The sequence below is a fragment of the Dermacentor albipictus genome, chromosome 1 (assembly GCF_038994185.2).
Source record: "Dermacentor albipictus isolate Rhodes 1998 colony chromosome 1, USDA_Dalb.pri_finalv2, whole genome shotgun sequence".
Taxonomy (NCBI): domain Eukaryota; kingdom Metazoa; phylum Arthropoda; class Arachnida; order Ixodida; family Ixodidae; genus Dermacentor; species Dermacentor albipictus.
The window spans coordinates 347637814-347654700 of NC_091821.1; the positions used below are offsets into that span (position 1 = coordinate 347637814).

General features: G+C 47.2%; 1 protein-coding gene across 3 annotated transcripts in view; it reads right to left on the reverse strand.

The window, feature by feature from the left end:
• The window catches only part of LOC135920448 (lachesin-like), a 243778-nt gene extending 227242 nt beyond the window's left edge, over positions 1-16536 (reverse strand). Inside the window, exons 1-3 of one of the 3 annotated variants that reach the window (XM_065454965.1) lie at positions 16407-16449; positions 4583-4677; positions 4039-4165 (exon numbers count right to left, since the gene is read on the reverse strand). Coding sequence is in view for 1 of the 3 variants with exons in the window: in XM_065454917.1 (XP_065310989.1) it covers positions 4583-4652 (70 nt within the window). In the remaining 2 variants the exon portion in view is untranslated. Of the gene's footprint in view, positions 1-4038; positions 4189-4582; positions 4678-16406 lie in introns of those variants that run through there. The other 2 variants (XM_065454917.1, XM_065455042.1) reach the window with 2 other exon arrangements.
• Between the last annotated feature and the right edge of the window lie 351 nt (positions 16537-16887).

The window sequence follows — 16887 nt, forward strand, 5'->3', positions numbered from 1 at the left end:
TCTGGCCAATTTTAACGCACACCATCTGCCTCGAATGGAGGGTAAAGAAAACTGAAACTGCTATTTCTTTTTTTTTTTCCTTTCTGGTGGACAAGCCGGGCAGTGGCATTCTGTCAAGATTGTGCGTTGCTTGCGTCATTTTCGCTGCCGAGCACTCGGGTATAGCAGCACTACAAGAAATGGCGGTAAAATATTTTTTTTTATTTTTGCGCAGGTTTCCTCGGGAGAGTGCATTGCGTGCTACGCAAAAAAAAAAAAAACAGCTTGCGCATTGCCGGTTTGATTGTGTGGATGTCCATGTACAGAATACAAACCTACTCGTACATATTGTGACATATACTTGAAATGACAAATACACTTTTGTGTTCTTTGCGAGCCAGCCTTCGTCAAGAAGCTGGAAATTCTCTATACGTTATGACCTGGTTTATATTATCAAAGATAGACACGCTGCAATATCTTCATCGTGACAAGCACATTAAGAGACCGGCGTCTGCTTTCCTCTGAACATTATAGAGACACGAGGCTTATTTAAATAAAGTTTTATCGATGTACTGCCGTATTTCTTCAGATGTTCCTGGATATTCCTTGCAACACAACATACTATTCCATTATTGCTTTTTCGTGCATATCTAACTAGTAACATACAGCGACTCCTGCATATCATTCAGAATTTTGAGAATTGTCCGTTTGAGGCAGTAGTTTCGAAATTATGAAGCATGCAGAGGCCATTGCGGCGTGCAGTCATAGATGATCACGGGATTTGAAGCAACATCACGCACAGGGGTGCTATTCCAGACATTTTAAAAATCCGCCATATTGTCAAATTCGCCGCTTTGTTAGCTATGATTGATTCAGAGGCCCGCTACGCCACCTCTGATTGGCTCAAAATGTCACAATGGGAGAATTTAATACTATGGCGGAATTCGGCAGTTTTCAGCATAGTCCCCTAAAAGTTAGAACACGCCATGTTTTGTCTAAAGCATGCAAATGAAAGCGGATGCGAAGTGTCAAGCATAGCGCTCGCGCAGCATTGGCATATGAGTGTCATCACATTACGTGACGCGAGCTCACGGGAGTTCATTACAGCAACGGACACCATTTGTACGAATTGGGGGACAGGGTAATCCCAGATAAGTAAACAAACCACGGCATAGCAGCACTATCTCCATCTATTAATCCATTTAGCGGGCATCACGAGCGACTTCTGCGCATCTGTCCAGGAACTCAACGCGTTTGAATCCGATATAAGTCCATTCCGTTTCGACTTCCTGAAACGGATGTACATGTTTTCCATCCGAAATCTTCGAACGTTCATTTCGCACGTTACCCACGTACCGCGATGGCTGTTTACAACGCCGCGTTTAGAATAGACTCGACGGCTTCCCGCGCAGTATCGACGCCTCGTGTTCAATTTCCGGAGTTTTATCTTCGATGGTAATCGAGCCAACGTCCCTCGACAAGATCGCCAGGAATACCAAGTTATACGCCCCCCAACAAACTCTCGTCGCCCGTCGTTTCGTTCCGGCGTAGGCGACCGCGGTGCGCGTGCATCATTTATAAGCGTCCCTGTCGAATGGTTTGGCTGCACTTTGTTGGCTCTCTTTCGAAATTTCTAGCGATCGCGCGAGAACGCCCGGCGTACAGCCTTTGTCTTCTCGCACAAACTGCGTTCAATTTTGTCCATCGCTCGTTCGTCCGCGAGCACACGAGCGTGCGAAAGTTTATCCAGCGACGCGAAGGAACGCAGCACCGAAGACAAGCAACGAATAGGAAGAAGTAGAGGAAGTGAGAAAAGGCAGACGTGTAGCCATAAATGTGAAAGTTGAAAACCTCGAACGAGATTAAAAAGAAACGAAAGATTAGCGGGAACCCAGCTCGCCTAAACTTTCTTTCCCTGAAACGTCCAACCTGTGAGTAATGGGCGCGAGACAAAGCTTAAAACAGAATTTATTCTTCGGTCAAAAAAAGAAAAAGAAATAAGCGAATACATTTTGCGAACGGAGAGTAATGGCTAGTAACGGAAAGAGGGGAGACGGCGCGGCGAGGCCTGTAGCGCGTTGTTCTTTGGAGCGTGGTTGAATTAAGCAGTTTGTTGAGCCGCCAGAACCACCTGCAGCTTTCGGCAAGGTGGCCAACGCGTTCACACTGTCTTCGGCGTGTGCGCACACATACCAGCACATGCTCAACGCCTTGCTTTTGGAAACTGGACCACTTCTACTGTAGTTTTCCGGATTTGTAGCATACATTGGTGAGCTATGCAATGGTATACAAACGATAAGAAAGCTCGTGTCTGATGTGCTGAAGGATGCGGCATTACCATTAAATATAGGGCTGCGATTTTGAAGCGATTCCTTTCGCTAGATTCTATGCCACTGTTATCATCCACCGTTCATGACCAATCGATTCCATTGATAACGCTGGTAGAGTGTCACTCTGACCGCGTACTGAAGAAGAGCGAAAAGCGGGAGAACAAATAGAGTAGAAAAAGGCATCGCTACAAAATCGTTGTCCTGCATAACGTATACCTAATGTGGATTTAACGAGTTCCGTGGATGGTGGTGGAGGAGAGGCGTGGGAGAGGACTAGATATTGTACAAGCCAAACTTAGGGCAACCACGCGGAATTACAGCACGTCATTACAGTCTTAAAACACTACGTATATCCAAAGCAAATTTTGGATTTTTTGTGAAGTGAAGGTTTCTTGGCGAGATGGAAGAAACGCTATAACGCTCTTCATCGCCTACAATTTTTTTGCAGCCTTTACGTGCCTGTATTGAAAATCGGTATAGGACGCGGAAGCACCCACCACGTGACCCATGTGACCCAGGACTTCGCGCAACCGCAGACTCTAATCCGGGGTCTCGTGAATCGCCTGTGTTGGCGCACTTTTCATCACGCCATCTCCACGGTCAGCTCAGTTTATTAATACACTATTTCCGGGACAACCCACTTTATTCAGCAAGAAGCCAATCGAGCAGACATGCCAAAGCCAGGTATAAAGAAGGCATCAAAAGATTCTCCTTCATAAATGAATTATGCACTCGGAGGAGAACATTTGTTGTATTCAGGGCAGTTACGCACCATTTGTTGTTTATTTGCATAATTCCTTAGAGAAGAGAGCTAGACAGTGGTGCATATATTTGGGAGTACTATATATAGGGGCTACATAGAAATCGATTCCATATTTGAACGCTGCCCGGTCAGTATATAGACTATTCAGCAAGACAGTAGCTACAGAAGCAATGGTCAGAAAAGTCCTGGAGGGTGCGCGTAGAAAACTTCGCTTAAAAAATAAAATAAAATTGGCAATTTCACTCAATTACGATGCATTGAAAGCAAAAGCTAGTTATAGCGTTGCGCTTGAGCTACGCTCGCGGCGTTGTAACAATGCGTGGAGGCGACATGGCGTAACGCAGCACGTGAGCCCGCTTCTTTTGCGCAGCAGGAACAGCACCCTGGCAGAAAACAGGCGTGTCACAACGCTGGCGCGACGAAGGACACAGGCAGCTGCGTTACCGCCCTCGCAAATCGATGGTATAGACCAGATCGGACCGACTGAAAACCATCGGCCTTTGTCAGCGCTCAAACAAAGGATTAGATAGGCTTGTCTTGGCATTTAGAGCGCTTTGCATTCATGCCAGTGGGTGCACTACGGCGCGACACGCACACAGATATTTAGCGGAAACGTTAGTGCGTGTGCACCCAACATTCATGCCAGCAGTGGAAGCCGAAACCGCTAGAACGCTGCCCAGGCTCAAGCAGAGCCTTTTGAGCGGAGCGTGTTGACGCGTCCGCTTGTCTCTGCCTTTTTTTTTTTACAGCAAAGCTGTATATGGCTAGCAGATTCGTCCGTCCGTATGTATGTCCGTCACCTGTACGCCAAAGATTCATCCGGCGCAACCCTATGTGCATACGGGAAAAGAATAAAAATAAAGGCGCGCGATTGGTTGCGCCAGTAGAGACGTCGCTGCTCTTCGTCGCAGCCGAGCAGCAGTTTCTCTCTGGCTCCGGAATGGGTAGGTCACGCGTCATACGTACTGTGGAGGAGCAGGCAGCTTTCGACCAGCAACGCCGAGTACAGAGCCGGGAACGAGCTCGTCTACGCCATGTCGATGCTGCAGCCCGGGCCCAAGAACAGGCTCGTGCAGTCGAGGGCAAGCAGCAACTGCGTACCGAGGACCCGGCAGCCTATCAAGCCGTCGCTTAATGAACCATGGGCATTAACCCCGTGGTAAACACCGCGGCCACACGTATCAGCTTTGCTGGTTAATCACCTGTACGGAGTGCTTTCGTGGTGATTTTTTATTCTTTTTTTCAGCCAATCGCACGGCGCGTCTTCATGGACTAGGCCATCACGCGCGGTCCGTGCATGCGCAGTCAATATCAAGGCAGCATGGTGGCGGCGTGAACGCGCCTCGAGTGTCCGTGTAATTACCATCGCAATAGAAGGCATCGAAATTAAAGCGGAACGCGCTGGCGTCTGGCATCAGAACAGAGCATAACAGTAGAAGTGAATCGGCCAGAAGCGAGCTGGCCAAAATGGCGAATAGATTAACTAATCGGGATAGGGACGCCAACTCACCTCTGAACGACAATACGCTAGTTGTAGTGCAAAGGCTGCTTGGTAGACGTTCGCGATGCCTTCGGTGCATTGCCTGAAGCTTGTAACATGCCGAACTGGAACATAAGAACAAAAAAAACATTACATAAACATAATTTCTTCTCAGTCACAGTGTCATTTACAGGTCACTTTCTACGTCTTTCTCACAATGGCTACAGTTACGTCATGCTTTGTTATGCACATGGCATTCTGCTTCACCTAGCTATTCAGTTTACTCAATCGAGGCTACACTTACGAAAAGCGCGAAAGCGGTAAAGGTAATTACAGAAGCGCTAACTGCTAAGAACCTTTACCAAAAACAAAACAACTACGAAAGAGAAAAACTAAAACAAAACGAGATAATATTCGCAAGGAAGAAAGTGACGTCAAATAAAGACGAATAGTAATAATATCAGAGGTATAAAATGGAAGCTGAAGGCTATTATACAGGATTTAGTTGCAAAAGACAGACGAATCTCATTTTTAAGCAGAGAAAAGGAGAGAATGAACAACTTAGACCATTGCAGAAAATCACTGCCTTTACAATCATATCTGTTGTCCTGGGGCAGCTGACGTTCGTTCACCATAAGTCTCTTTCTCTTACTCGCATTAACTTGCTGCCGAGCTAGCATTCGCCTGGCTCTCTTATAGTGGTGATATTTACTTGCTCAAGAGCCACCATGGATATCGCGAACTCTGAGCAGCAACACAAAATCCTCCTACTCGAATACCGCCTGTTCGTTGTTTGCTGCGGTATACGCCCAACAAATGCAACTGCCGCGACCGAATCGACAACCGCAGCGGGGAAGGGCTCGCTGCTTCTATTCAGGCCGAATCCCGCTTGACTCGGGCAATCAGGTCACGTCAAACGGCGTCTAAACCCGCGCCTCCACGGCGTCCCGCTTTTTTACCATCATATACTTTTTCGTGCGTTTTCCGTTCTTTCTTTTTTTTGAATATACGAAACGCTTACGCTTGTTCTTTTTCTTGAGTTTTCTTGACAACAACCTCAGCATCGTCTAGAAACTCGCTGCCGGACCTCTGCAGAGCCTGGAAAATGGCCACTTCTTTACACATTCCTCTGGGGAGGAAGCTAAAGATGCTATACGAAGCCGCCGTCTCGTGGAAGCCCGGCTTCAGGAGTCGCCTTTCATCACCCTTGCACTGCCAGGAACCGCAAGAATAAACTTAGCGAAAGACGGGGAGAGATAGAAAGTGTGTGCTGCCGCAGGAGAGAGTACCTACGGGAGGATACGGGTCAAGGCAAGGATGCAAAGCCCGCAGCCAACGGAGCAGGAAGCCCGCAAGCGGAGGGAAGAGATCTCTGAAAGCTTGTTTGATCACTGCTTCAACTTTCGTCCAGTTTGTGCTATACTGTAGAGGATGCATTTGTGCAAGTTAGCTTCGTGCGAAGTGGGAGGATTTTCTTGCGTTAGAACCAGGAGGAAAAATATAGAAACAGATAAAGCATGGGATCTGCGAACTTATAGGACGAAAACGAGCGAGCTACAAGGAGCGCCTCGAGAGACATCCACGAAGGGAACAAGCTAGCGAACCAAACGATAACAGCGGCTACATGAAAGGCGTCGATGTCGGTGTCCGGAAACTCGAGCCTCCTTCGGGGTGGTTCCTGTTCCTTTCTTGTTCTTTTCTTGCTCTACCGCTTTGGCTTCGCTGTATATATACCCTTTGCGAATACCCTCTGCCGAGTGAGCCGAGATCCTTGCTTCGTGTTGTGGTTGATTGCGGTCGTTGCAGCAGTTGTGGTAGTCTAGATGGTTTGGACGCTTGTCTGTACTTTTTTCTGGATAGTAGCGTGCTTTCGGCACATAATAGACGCCCTCGCGACTGACATAGTGGTGGACTGCATATTCGGAACGCAGCGCTCGTGCAGGGCAATTTCCCGATATTCGAAGAAATTTCGCGATGTTTGCCCGTTAATGAGTTGGGTATTGTAATTGCACTAAAGGACATGTTTTTTGCCGCAAGTTAAAACACAAACAAAAAAGGAAGACACATAGCAGGCTACGCGGACGGCACTTCCAACTGATTTAGTTTGGGCGGTTATCTAGGTTAAACACACGCATGCGCAGTCTGTTCACGAACCTATGTTATCCAGTGGTCGAACAATCTCGTTTCCGACTTGTAGAGCAAGACAAATGTATGCCTAACGAAACTTGAACCCTTCTTTTTTATATAATAGGCTACCATTAGCTCACGTGTTGTTTGATTTATTTCTGCAAGGCCTGCATGTCCAAACCACATTTTCATGGGATTGTGATTGTTGGTAGAAAAAGAAACCAAATATCACGTGAGATAATGGAAGCTTAGTATATAAAAAATAAAGGTTCAAGTTGCATTAGCGATACATCTGTCTTGCTCTACAAATCGGAAACGAGATTGTTCGACCGCTGGTTAACATAGGTTCGCGAACAGCCTGCGCATGCGTGTATGTGTATATGTATTCCTGGGTTACCGCCAAAACTAAATCAGTTGAAAGTGCCACCCGTGTTGTCTTTTATGCGTCTTCCTTTTTTTGTGTCCTTTAACTTGCCGCAAAAAGCATGTCTTTTAGCAAACACCAACTAAGCCAACAACCAGTTCTGTTGCAACATATGTGTGATTGTGCTGTCCAATGCTTTATGTTTAGTGCCAGTTTTCAGGTTTGCTGAGAGCGGTGAAGTTGCACAAAGCGAAAAAGAGGGAGGGAGAGAGAGAAAAAAATGAAGAGAGAATGCAGGGATGTTAACCAGAAAAGGCATCTGCTTGGCTACCCTACGCAGGGAGGGTGAAACAGGAGAATATACAAAAGAGAGAGAGAGAGATAATAGCTGTGAACGTACTCACGTACGCGGGCAGCACCACGCAAAGGCACTCGCACAAGCCAGTCATATTTAAAAGGCATTAAAAGTGCTTTCCATGCCTCCTGGCCAGGCTATAAGTGGGCACGGTGGGACCTCCGGCTGTGCTACAATGGTTTCGACATGAATATATTGCTAATTGAGCAGAGTTTCACACTGGTACTGCACTGTATGACTACGGATTAAGGACACAATAGGACAAGGACGTGCATTGAAATACTCCTCGGTACTCCAACTATCGCTTACACTGCCGCACTCAGCCATTAAAATTGAAGTCACAACTACATATGCCACGTTGTGGCCCAACGTTTCTGTGTCGTCTGTTGGTTGGAGAGGCTTTCAGTAGCTCATACGGCTATCGCTCTGGAATGACAGACTCACTAATATGCGCTAAGTGCAGGTGTGAAGAGGCTATCATTTCCTCTGCCAATGTTCCTGCTTAGGCAAACAACGCCAGGCTCTCCAGCGTGCCTTGAAGCGACAAGACGAACGTCATTTTACGGAAGCAAACGTATACTGGGAGCTTGGCATCAAAGCTCATCAGCCCAGGTAGCCACGAGAGCTCTTCTACAGTACATGAAGGCGACAGAATTGAGTGCCCGAGTGTAGGTAAGCTGGACTTTGTATCGTGCATGCGACTGATCTTGATTCGTGTCTCCCAGCTTCACACACCAATCCCCTCTGCACGTGCAAGTAACAAACTGGGAAAAGTCTGATTATTCTGTCTGTCTTTCCTTCCGCCTCTCCCTGTCTCTCTGAAACCGCGAGCAGAGGTGCAAATAACACAGACGTGCTGCTAATCTTGCTGCCAGGCTTCAGAAACTTTTTGAGGCCGCTGCGAGAGCCAGTGATGAGCTCCTTTTTATGTCACATGTTGCGCTGCGTGCTGCTGACGAGCAAGAATGCCATCACTTTGACGGAGTCGTTAACTGCGCTAATTCCACGTTCACAACTTCACCGCCTTCACAACTTTTCTCAACGACTCGCCTGAAACGCATTGGTAATTGCAAGGAACGCTCCGACATGAAAAGTAGCCTTCAACGCACATAATGTAAAATCTATGAGCATGGTTCTCGCCAACGTTTGATTTGCGCTACCATGTTATGCCATACAAGCATGGTATTATTAGGTTCAGTTCTAAAGCCTAGGAGTGAAGCGAGTAGGAGACGTCGTCTGAGAAAGGGCCAATCTCATACGCTCTCAAGCAGTGACGCGACCAAGCACAAGTTCTTCAGAAAGTATTTCAGCAAAAATCAAATCTGCCACCACTTGGACTAAAACAATTGAGCTGGCTCTTGTACGAGAAATACAGTAGCCACCTACACATCTGTACTGACGGAGCAGCCACATCGACCAGTTCTGGGAGTGCTGTGTTTTTACCGACAAGAGGACCAACACTATGATTCAAGATGTCACATGTCACGACGTCTACGGCCGCAGAACTCGCGGCGCTGCGCAGTGCACTTCAATTTATTGGTACAGAAAGTCCTGGTACATTGGCCGTGTTTTTCGACTCGAGACCGGCTTTACACAGAACAGCTAACATACGAAATTGTCAAACTTCATCACGACGTCCACCAGAAAGGCCACGAAATTATTTTCCATTAGCTACCTGGCCATTGCGCGATCACTGGAAATGATCAAGCAGACAAAGCTGCCCGAGAGTCCCATCAAGAACAAAAAAGCGTTCCCATTCCTCTTTCCAGGACAGACGCTGCAAGGCAGCTTCGTCACCTGGCTCGCAATCTCTCTTTATCAGAGTTGAACACCCGAAATATAAGGCGCACCAAGCTGTGCGAACTGAACCCTTCCCTCCAACTCCGACCTCCACCAGGGCTTCACCGACGTGAAGCATCGCTTCTATACCGGCTGTGGTTGGGAGTGGCTTTCACGAAGGCATAGACTACTTTGATTGGAATGACCGGCAGTGCTGCATGCAACGTCTGTGGCATGGAAGAGAACGTCGAACATTTATTGAGCCATTGTCATCGACTTCAGTTGCTGAGACAAACATTGTCTATCGAATTGCGATGACTGGAAGATCGGCCGTTGTCTGTGCAGGTGATACTTGAAGACCGTCCCCATCGGTCGTCGGCCCACAGAGCTGTGAAGGCACTTTTGTCTTTTTTGAGGGCGAAGGGCCTATGTGAACGCCTTTGACTTGCTCAGACCCTCTGCGTGCCTGCGCAAGCTCACTGCGGCTTTCCTCCCCCTGCCCTCTCTCTCTCTATCTTATCTTTCCTTTCTCGTCTCCGCCCCCCAGAGTAGGGTAGCCAACAAGACGAATTTCTGGTTAACATCCCTGCCTTCTTTATTTATTTCGTCGTCCTTCTCCTCCTCCACCTCCTCCTCCTCCTCCTCCTACATAGAATGAAAATTTTCAAGCTCTTTAGGGATGCAAAATAAAATTGTGGGAAGGGCAGGGGTTTAAGATTTTAGAATGAATTTGAGCTGTGTGTCAACACGATACAGGCATATCGAAAAGCACACCTTTATATGTCTTCATTTATCACTTTTTCGCCCCCTTACGTCGCAAAACGCCTTACATCATCAATTTCTGACGGGTCTGTTCTCTTACGCCTCAGTACAATGTCTACCGATCATTAATATAAGTGATGGCAATAAGTAAGATGTGACTCAGCGTGCCCCGTGACGGATGCTTAGCAAGCACTCGTAATGACTGAATATTTCATGCCACCACGTGAGTTAGAAAGCACACCTGAACAAGCTTTTCGCACAGCCAATTCTGAGGCTTATTGAGGTCGAATATATGCAACCAGCATAGTGCGTGGCAGTGCTAATATCGTTCTCTTGTTTAACGAAAAAAATGGCCGAGACACCTTATAAAGACTGCGCGGCAGCTGTCAGTTCTGGCTTAAAATGACTGCAATGAACCGCAGCTGTACGTAATATATTTTGCACTCCCTCTCATCTGTGCTGATCGCTATACATGAGCTTGAGAGATCGGCTTACGCGGTAAGGGAGCAGCTTGCCGTTAAACAAGACGCTGCAAACAAACCAGCGGTTAGCGCGCAGACTGGTCAGCACAGAGGCATGAAACGCGCGACATGAGGTAATGGTAAACTGTGGAATTACAAAAAAACGTTTAAATGAAATAATGGGTGCCTGCTGCCGAACACGCGCGTTCTTTCAGCTCCTGCATTCATGCCAGTAGCCGCGGTGCGATGTTAACTAGATGAACTCCGGGCTACCATTACCGAAATCGCCAAAGCCGCAGCCCCAGCCTGCTTCTTGCGCAGCCATTACCTCTCCGCCGAAACAAGGTGCACGCTCCGAGAAACAACACCGATTTGCGTTATCATCTTGAAGTTGGAAGTCATTACTGGCCAGCGCGATGGCCGCTCCACGGCTTCTAAAATGTGCGCACCGCTTCCGGAACGGCTGCTGCTCCTGGAGCATTAAACTGATACGCATAGTTGCGCCGAAGGGAGAAATAAGAAAATATGCGCAGATAACCATTAGACTCAGAATGTGGGAAAAACGCAAACGCTCGAGCCTTTTATTTCTTTTTTTTTTAAGTCCCGCGGGGGTTTTCACCGCTGGTCGTTCCGATATGCCTGGCCGGATAGGGAAGCGGCAGACGGGAAGGGGTAAGGAATTGAGAAAAGACTTTCTTTTTCGGATGAATTATGGGCTACGGTTTCGCATCATATCTATAGCTGCGGTAACTATATATGTTCCTCAAACCAATGGTCGAGGCAGAATGGGGCTAGTGATTTAATCATTTGTGTGACCCACGGGCAGTCCGACCTGCACAATTTTGAAGCGAGATATCTCTAGTGAACCCCTGAACAATACACCCTTGGTTCAACATATATAGCATGAAATTACAATTTGCGAAGCTGTCTTCTGCTTATAGCAGTAATGAACTCCGACAATCTGCCAACTTGAGCTAGTTGGTGATTGATCGTGCCCAAGCGCTCTTCCTTTGCTGGGATGAAAAGAAGTATTAATTCATTTTTCGAGGCTTCGTTGAAGTGTGTTATTCCATTTAGTAATTCGTCTTGCTGTGTTTGAGTATCGGCAAGAAAATATGACATGTAACATGTACAGGCAGCGCTTTTTCCCGTATATAAGCCATTGGCACCTAACTATAGTTCAAATATTTTCATCGCACATGAGCCACGTGCCTAAAGCTTTAGGTGTCTATCTGTGGACAAGACACAGGGGCCATGCTTATTTGATGACTCATTCCGCTTTCGTCATTTTTTGCAAAGTGTCATTGGCTCATGCGACGAAGCGACCTTACTTATTGTTGCTGTCAGCATGCTCAGTTGCTTGGAGCGAAATATGATGCAAAATGAGTAGAGTTTCAAAGAAAACATATCCCACGAATCGAGACCCGAGCATTTATGTCGGCTTCTATAAAACTATATCTATTTGAGGGAATGGCGCTAAATAATAATACTATAGAAGCAAAAAAGAAGGAAGGAAAAAGCTTGTGTAGATCCAAGGCAAATGATATAATCCATGCGAAGCGAAGTTCTCGTGCCCTCCTCCCCCACCCCTTCCCGGATTATATAAATGCTATGAAACCAAACCCAATTCCTACATGTTGTCTTTAATGTCATCGTATGAAACTTCTAAACTCTCAGAATTTTTATGTTTATGCATCGCACAGGTCACCACTTTGATGCCTTGTAATGTTGATATTTATCCCCTACACGGTTCACAAGCTATGCGGGCGTGCGAACACCTTATCAGGTGCCTGCATAGTGCGACGCGTTTACGCTGTGAACCTGGTTAACCTCCCAGCCTTTTCTTTCTCCCTCTTTTATGTCGAGGGAAGAATGGTCATGACAGGTGCGCGCAAGTACGGCAAATATATAAGTATGTTTAAGGATTCTACAACCTCTTGTGTCACCGAGGAAAAGATATATTCTGTAGGATTGGCGAAGAACGGGTACAAATACACAGCAGAATAAAAAGCTTCGCGCTAAAAGAATAAAACATTCCAGCAGTAACCAACTCAGAAAGACTGCCGAGGTTTAATGCGATTAACAATTGCAGCGACACACTGTACTGCCACTGCCGAAACGCGTCATGTATGAGGCGTCTACTGCAGCCGTGTTCCTCTCTCGAGCTTCCCTCGGTGCACGATGCGCCATCTAGCGGCGCCACCACGAAGTGCGCGCGTGGCTTCCGTCTGAGTGTATATGAGACGGGTTCGATTCCGTTCAGAACCGGATAAACAAACGATTCTTCCCGTCGTTGAAGAGCGGCAGATAGTGTTGCGAAAGGGGGGGGGGTGGCGTGGGGTCCAAGTGGCGACGTAGATTCTAGTGCTGGTGCCGTTCCTTGTGCCAGGCGAAAGAGAAGTCCGGAGAAACGAGAAAATTAGATTTATGTACAGTAATTTGCATGACGAGGATCAGAGAATAGCCAGCGAGAGCGTCATGTCTCTCACTTAAATGCCAACTCGGTTCTCAGGGCTTTCTGGGACTTCCCAAGTGTTATTTACCCATATTCTTCTCGCCAGCAGCAGGGTCGTGGAAGTTCTGCACTGCATTCGGCTCGCCGTTGCTGAGTCGGGTGCTTTGACGTTTTTAAGGAGCGTTGTCGGGAATATTGGCTAACCACTGCCGTGCGTTGCATTAACCAGTTGTGGCCATTGCTTCTGGGGAGGCGGCCTCCATTTATTTTTTTATTTTTTTTACCGATGTTCCGCTCGCGAGCAATGAGGCGGCCCACGCCACGGCTCGAGGTCTCACACGCCGAGCCGCCGCTGATTATGTGGCCGCCTCCGCCTCCGAGAGCGGGGCATCGGATCTGCCGGATCGGGACACTACAACAGAAACACAACAACAAGAAGCACACTGGGCGTGGGGCGATCGCCTAACCACGTTCAGACACCTCAACCAACACTACAGACTCGAAGGACGCACATTCCCGCCACCGCACGATAAATTGAACAGGAACGAGGCCATAACGTTACGCTTGCTCCAGACACACACCTACCCTAGCCCCGCTATCTTACACCACTGCTATCCGCGTTTATATTCAACAGACGCGTGTAAAACATGCGGACAGAGAGCAACGCTGCGACACATGCTCTGGGAGTGTGCCGGCAACAACGGTAATCAAACCAGCTCCGTTGGCGACGCGTCCATAATCGCGGCCGTTGCCAGGGTAGGAGAAGGCTCGAGCTCGCTTCTTCCCGACGCTGCCCCGGATGCGGGCGCCGCCGGGGACCTTCTCCGTAGGCGTCGCCGCCGCTGGGAGGCGGCTATCAGAAGTTCAGAGCTGGCAGACCAGCTCTGGGCCGTCCGGCACGCCGAAGATGCCGCTCGAGTCCAAGGACTGCGAGCCGTCACCTGAGGCCACCACAGCAAGAACTGCCGGACTATTCTTTATTAAAGTTTCTTCTACTTCTTCTTCTTGTTTAACGCCAAATCATGAGACTAAACGGACAGAAGACGAGACGCACTCAAGCGCTATCAGTCATCTTGATTCCACCAAAGAGGTTCATAGAAGAGTGGCATGTACGTAGTGTAATATACCCAGTGACCAATTTCAGTCAAAAGGTTGGCTTTTAATCCGGTTTCCTCAGCACAGCAACACGATGTTCCACCCATGAGTGAAGTTTCCGAAGTTTTATCCAAAGTGTAGCAGTTTTACAGTACACTATAGGAGAAGCGCAAAATGCAAAATGCCTGACGAGACCCATCCCTACAATCAGTCGCAGCATTTGACAGAAAGCAGCAAGGACATCCAACAACTCAGCAAACATAAAGGAGGGTCAGTTTCGCATTATCATTATCAACAGCAGCAGCCTATTAATGTCCACTGCAGGACGAACGCCTCTCCCTGCGATCTCCAATTACTCCTGTCCTGCGCCAAACGATTCCAACTAGCACCCGCAAATTTCCTAATTTCATCGCACCACCTAGTCTTCTGCCATCCTCTACTGCGCTTCCCTTCTCTTGGTACCCATTCTGTCACCCTAATGGTCCTACGGTTAGCTAACCGGCGCATTACATGACCTGCCCAGCTCCATTTTTTCTTTCTTGATGTCAATTAGTATATCTTCTATACCCGTTTGCTCTCTGATCCAAACCGCACTCTTTCTGTCTCTTAACGTTATGCCTAGCAATTTTCATTCCATCGCTCTTTGCCCGGTCCTTAACTTGTTGTCAAGCTTTTTTGTCACTCTCCAAGTCTCTTCCCCATATATCAGTACTGGTGAAATGCACTGATTGTACAACTTCCTTTTTAATGATAGTGGTCACCTTCCAGTCAGGAGCCGCCAATGTCTGCCGTATGCGATCCAACCCATTTTTATTCTTCTATGAATTTCCTTCTCATGATCAGTGTTCCCTGTGATTAATTGACATAGGCAAACGTACTTATTCACATTACCTTGGTTCTGTCCAGCTACGTGGCATCCGCATATATTTTAAAACTCTGGCTAAAGTTAGCAGGGACACCCTGTATATGATATTAGATGATTCGACCGCTAACACTTAATAATTTTCACTCAAAACTGAATAAAGACATTATACAAAATATCGTGACGAAAGTATAGAGAAATGCCACCACCTCTACGGTTGTTTCTAAAAAAGTTACCCATCGAAATACCCATCAGATTGAATTACATCCTGAGCATAGTGAAACCAAGTTTATGTGAAGGCAAGTACATCACATGTACTTCCAATGGAATGGTGATAAATAAAAATGTCATCACTTTTATATCTTAGGCTTCCAGTATTAAGACAAAATACCGAGATCATTTTCTGCGCCCGTTGTATTAGTTTTCCAATGTGTTTGCGAAAGCACTCAGCACTGTAATAATCTACTTGGAAAGGAACGAAGTCACTAGCAATCGTTTCGAGTTGACATGGCCACATGCACTAGCTATTCACGAGCGAGTCATGGAAGCACTGCTCGGCTGATGATAGTTACTAGAAGCAATGATCTTGCCTTAATCGCCCTCACTTTCAGTACGTAGGGCCAGCTTACCAAGTACTTAGCGTACGAGACTTTTTCTCCTGTCTGCCAAGCAAGCCGATACCCCGTTTCTGCTGCCCTGTGGTCAGCCCTAGGATTTGCCAACCACAACGGACACTGGTTTCTTGGCGTGAGATGATCGAATAAATGAATGAGCGATTTACGCTGAGCAGCTTTACTATTTCTTGCCAGATTTCTTTCGTTTTGCGCGAGACATGTATAGCGTATCAGCACAACAGGTACTCGATCACTTTTCGTTGGCATTCGGTGTATTCCATCTATTTCCTGCTCCGTCAAAGAGGACACACCAAAAAGTCTCGTGAGCTCATTTACCTTGTCCAACAAGTTCTCATTATCACTGTGCGAAGTCAGTGCATTTCAAGATTGTGTCTCCGTCCATTCTGTTCAATGTCACTCAGCTGGTTTTGCAAGTCGACGATTTTATTTTCAACAGTGGTATTTTCAACCCTACTTAAGCGTGCCTTAATCACAGTGATTTCCCGGAACTGGTTGGCCAGGTGCTTATTCACCTTGTCATATTGATTCGACGTAAATGTTCTACTGAAGCCTTCAAATCAGTTATCAAGCCCTAACTGGAGAAGGGAATCAACTTTCTCTACCAGAGGCCTTAATGCAGATATCCTTGCATTCATAGCTTTCGTTTCGCTAGCCAAGTAATTATGTTCACCTGAAGGTGCTCCTTCGCCAGTAACGGGCTTGCGGGAGTGCCCGCCAGCCTTAAAAGTTAAACATACACACTGCAATATTCTGCCCTCCGGTTTCGCGGTGTTGAAAGTCCTAGCTTTTAGGCCTGATTATTGTGACAACAAAAATCACATCCAACGTAGGCAATCGACAAAACACCAGTAGTAATTTCTCAGTGACAGGTAAGACAGTTGTCCGATTCGTCAGCTATCTTGACTAAATGGGCGGAAACAGTAGCACTCGGCAGCACAAACAAACTTGACATCACCAACCTGCGAAACAGAAGAACTGCTGCTTAGGTGCACTGTACGTGAAGTTCACGACGCTGCTGCTACTACCGAATGCGACTGTGCGAAAAAGACGCCCAGCAAACACCGACGAAAGTTCGTAGGAAATGATGACGTCGTTCACAGCAGATAGCTCGTCTTCAAAGCATCTAGCGCAGAGTAGCGCTGTCCAACTTATCTTGATGGGATCGCTTGTATGACCAGAAGCAAGTCAAATCAGCGATAAGATCTAGCGAGCCATACCAGCCTCCACATAAGACTGCATCCGACCCATGGAATCCGCGTGAAAAAAACTGCGAAAAAGAAGAACCGCTGCTTGGATGCGCTGTAGGTGAAGTTGACCACGCTGCCGCTACAGCCGAATGTGACTGGACTATTTATGGACTATAGAGTGACCCAAGTGTGCTTGAAAATAAAACAGTCAGGTACCTGCGCGGATTTATGGACACCGGAAAGTGCACGAAGT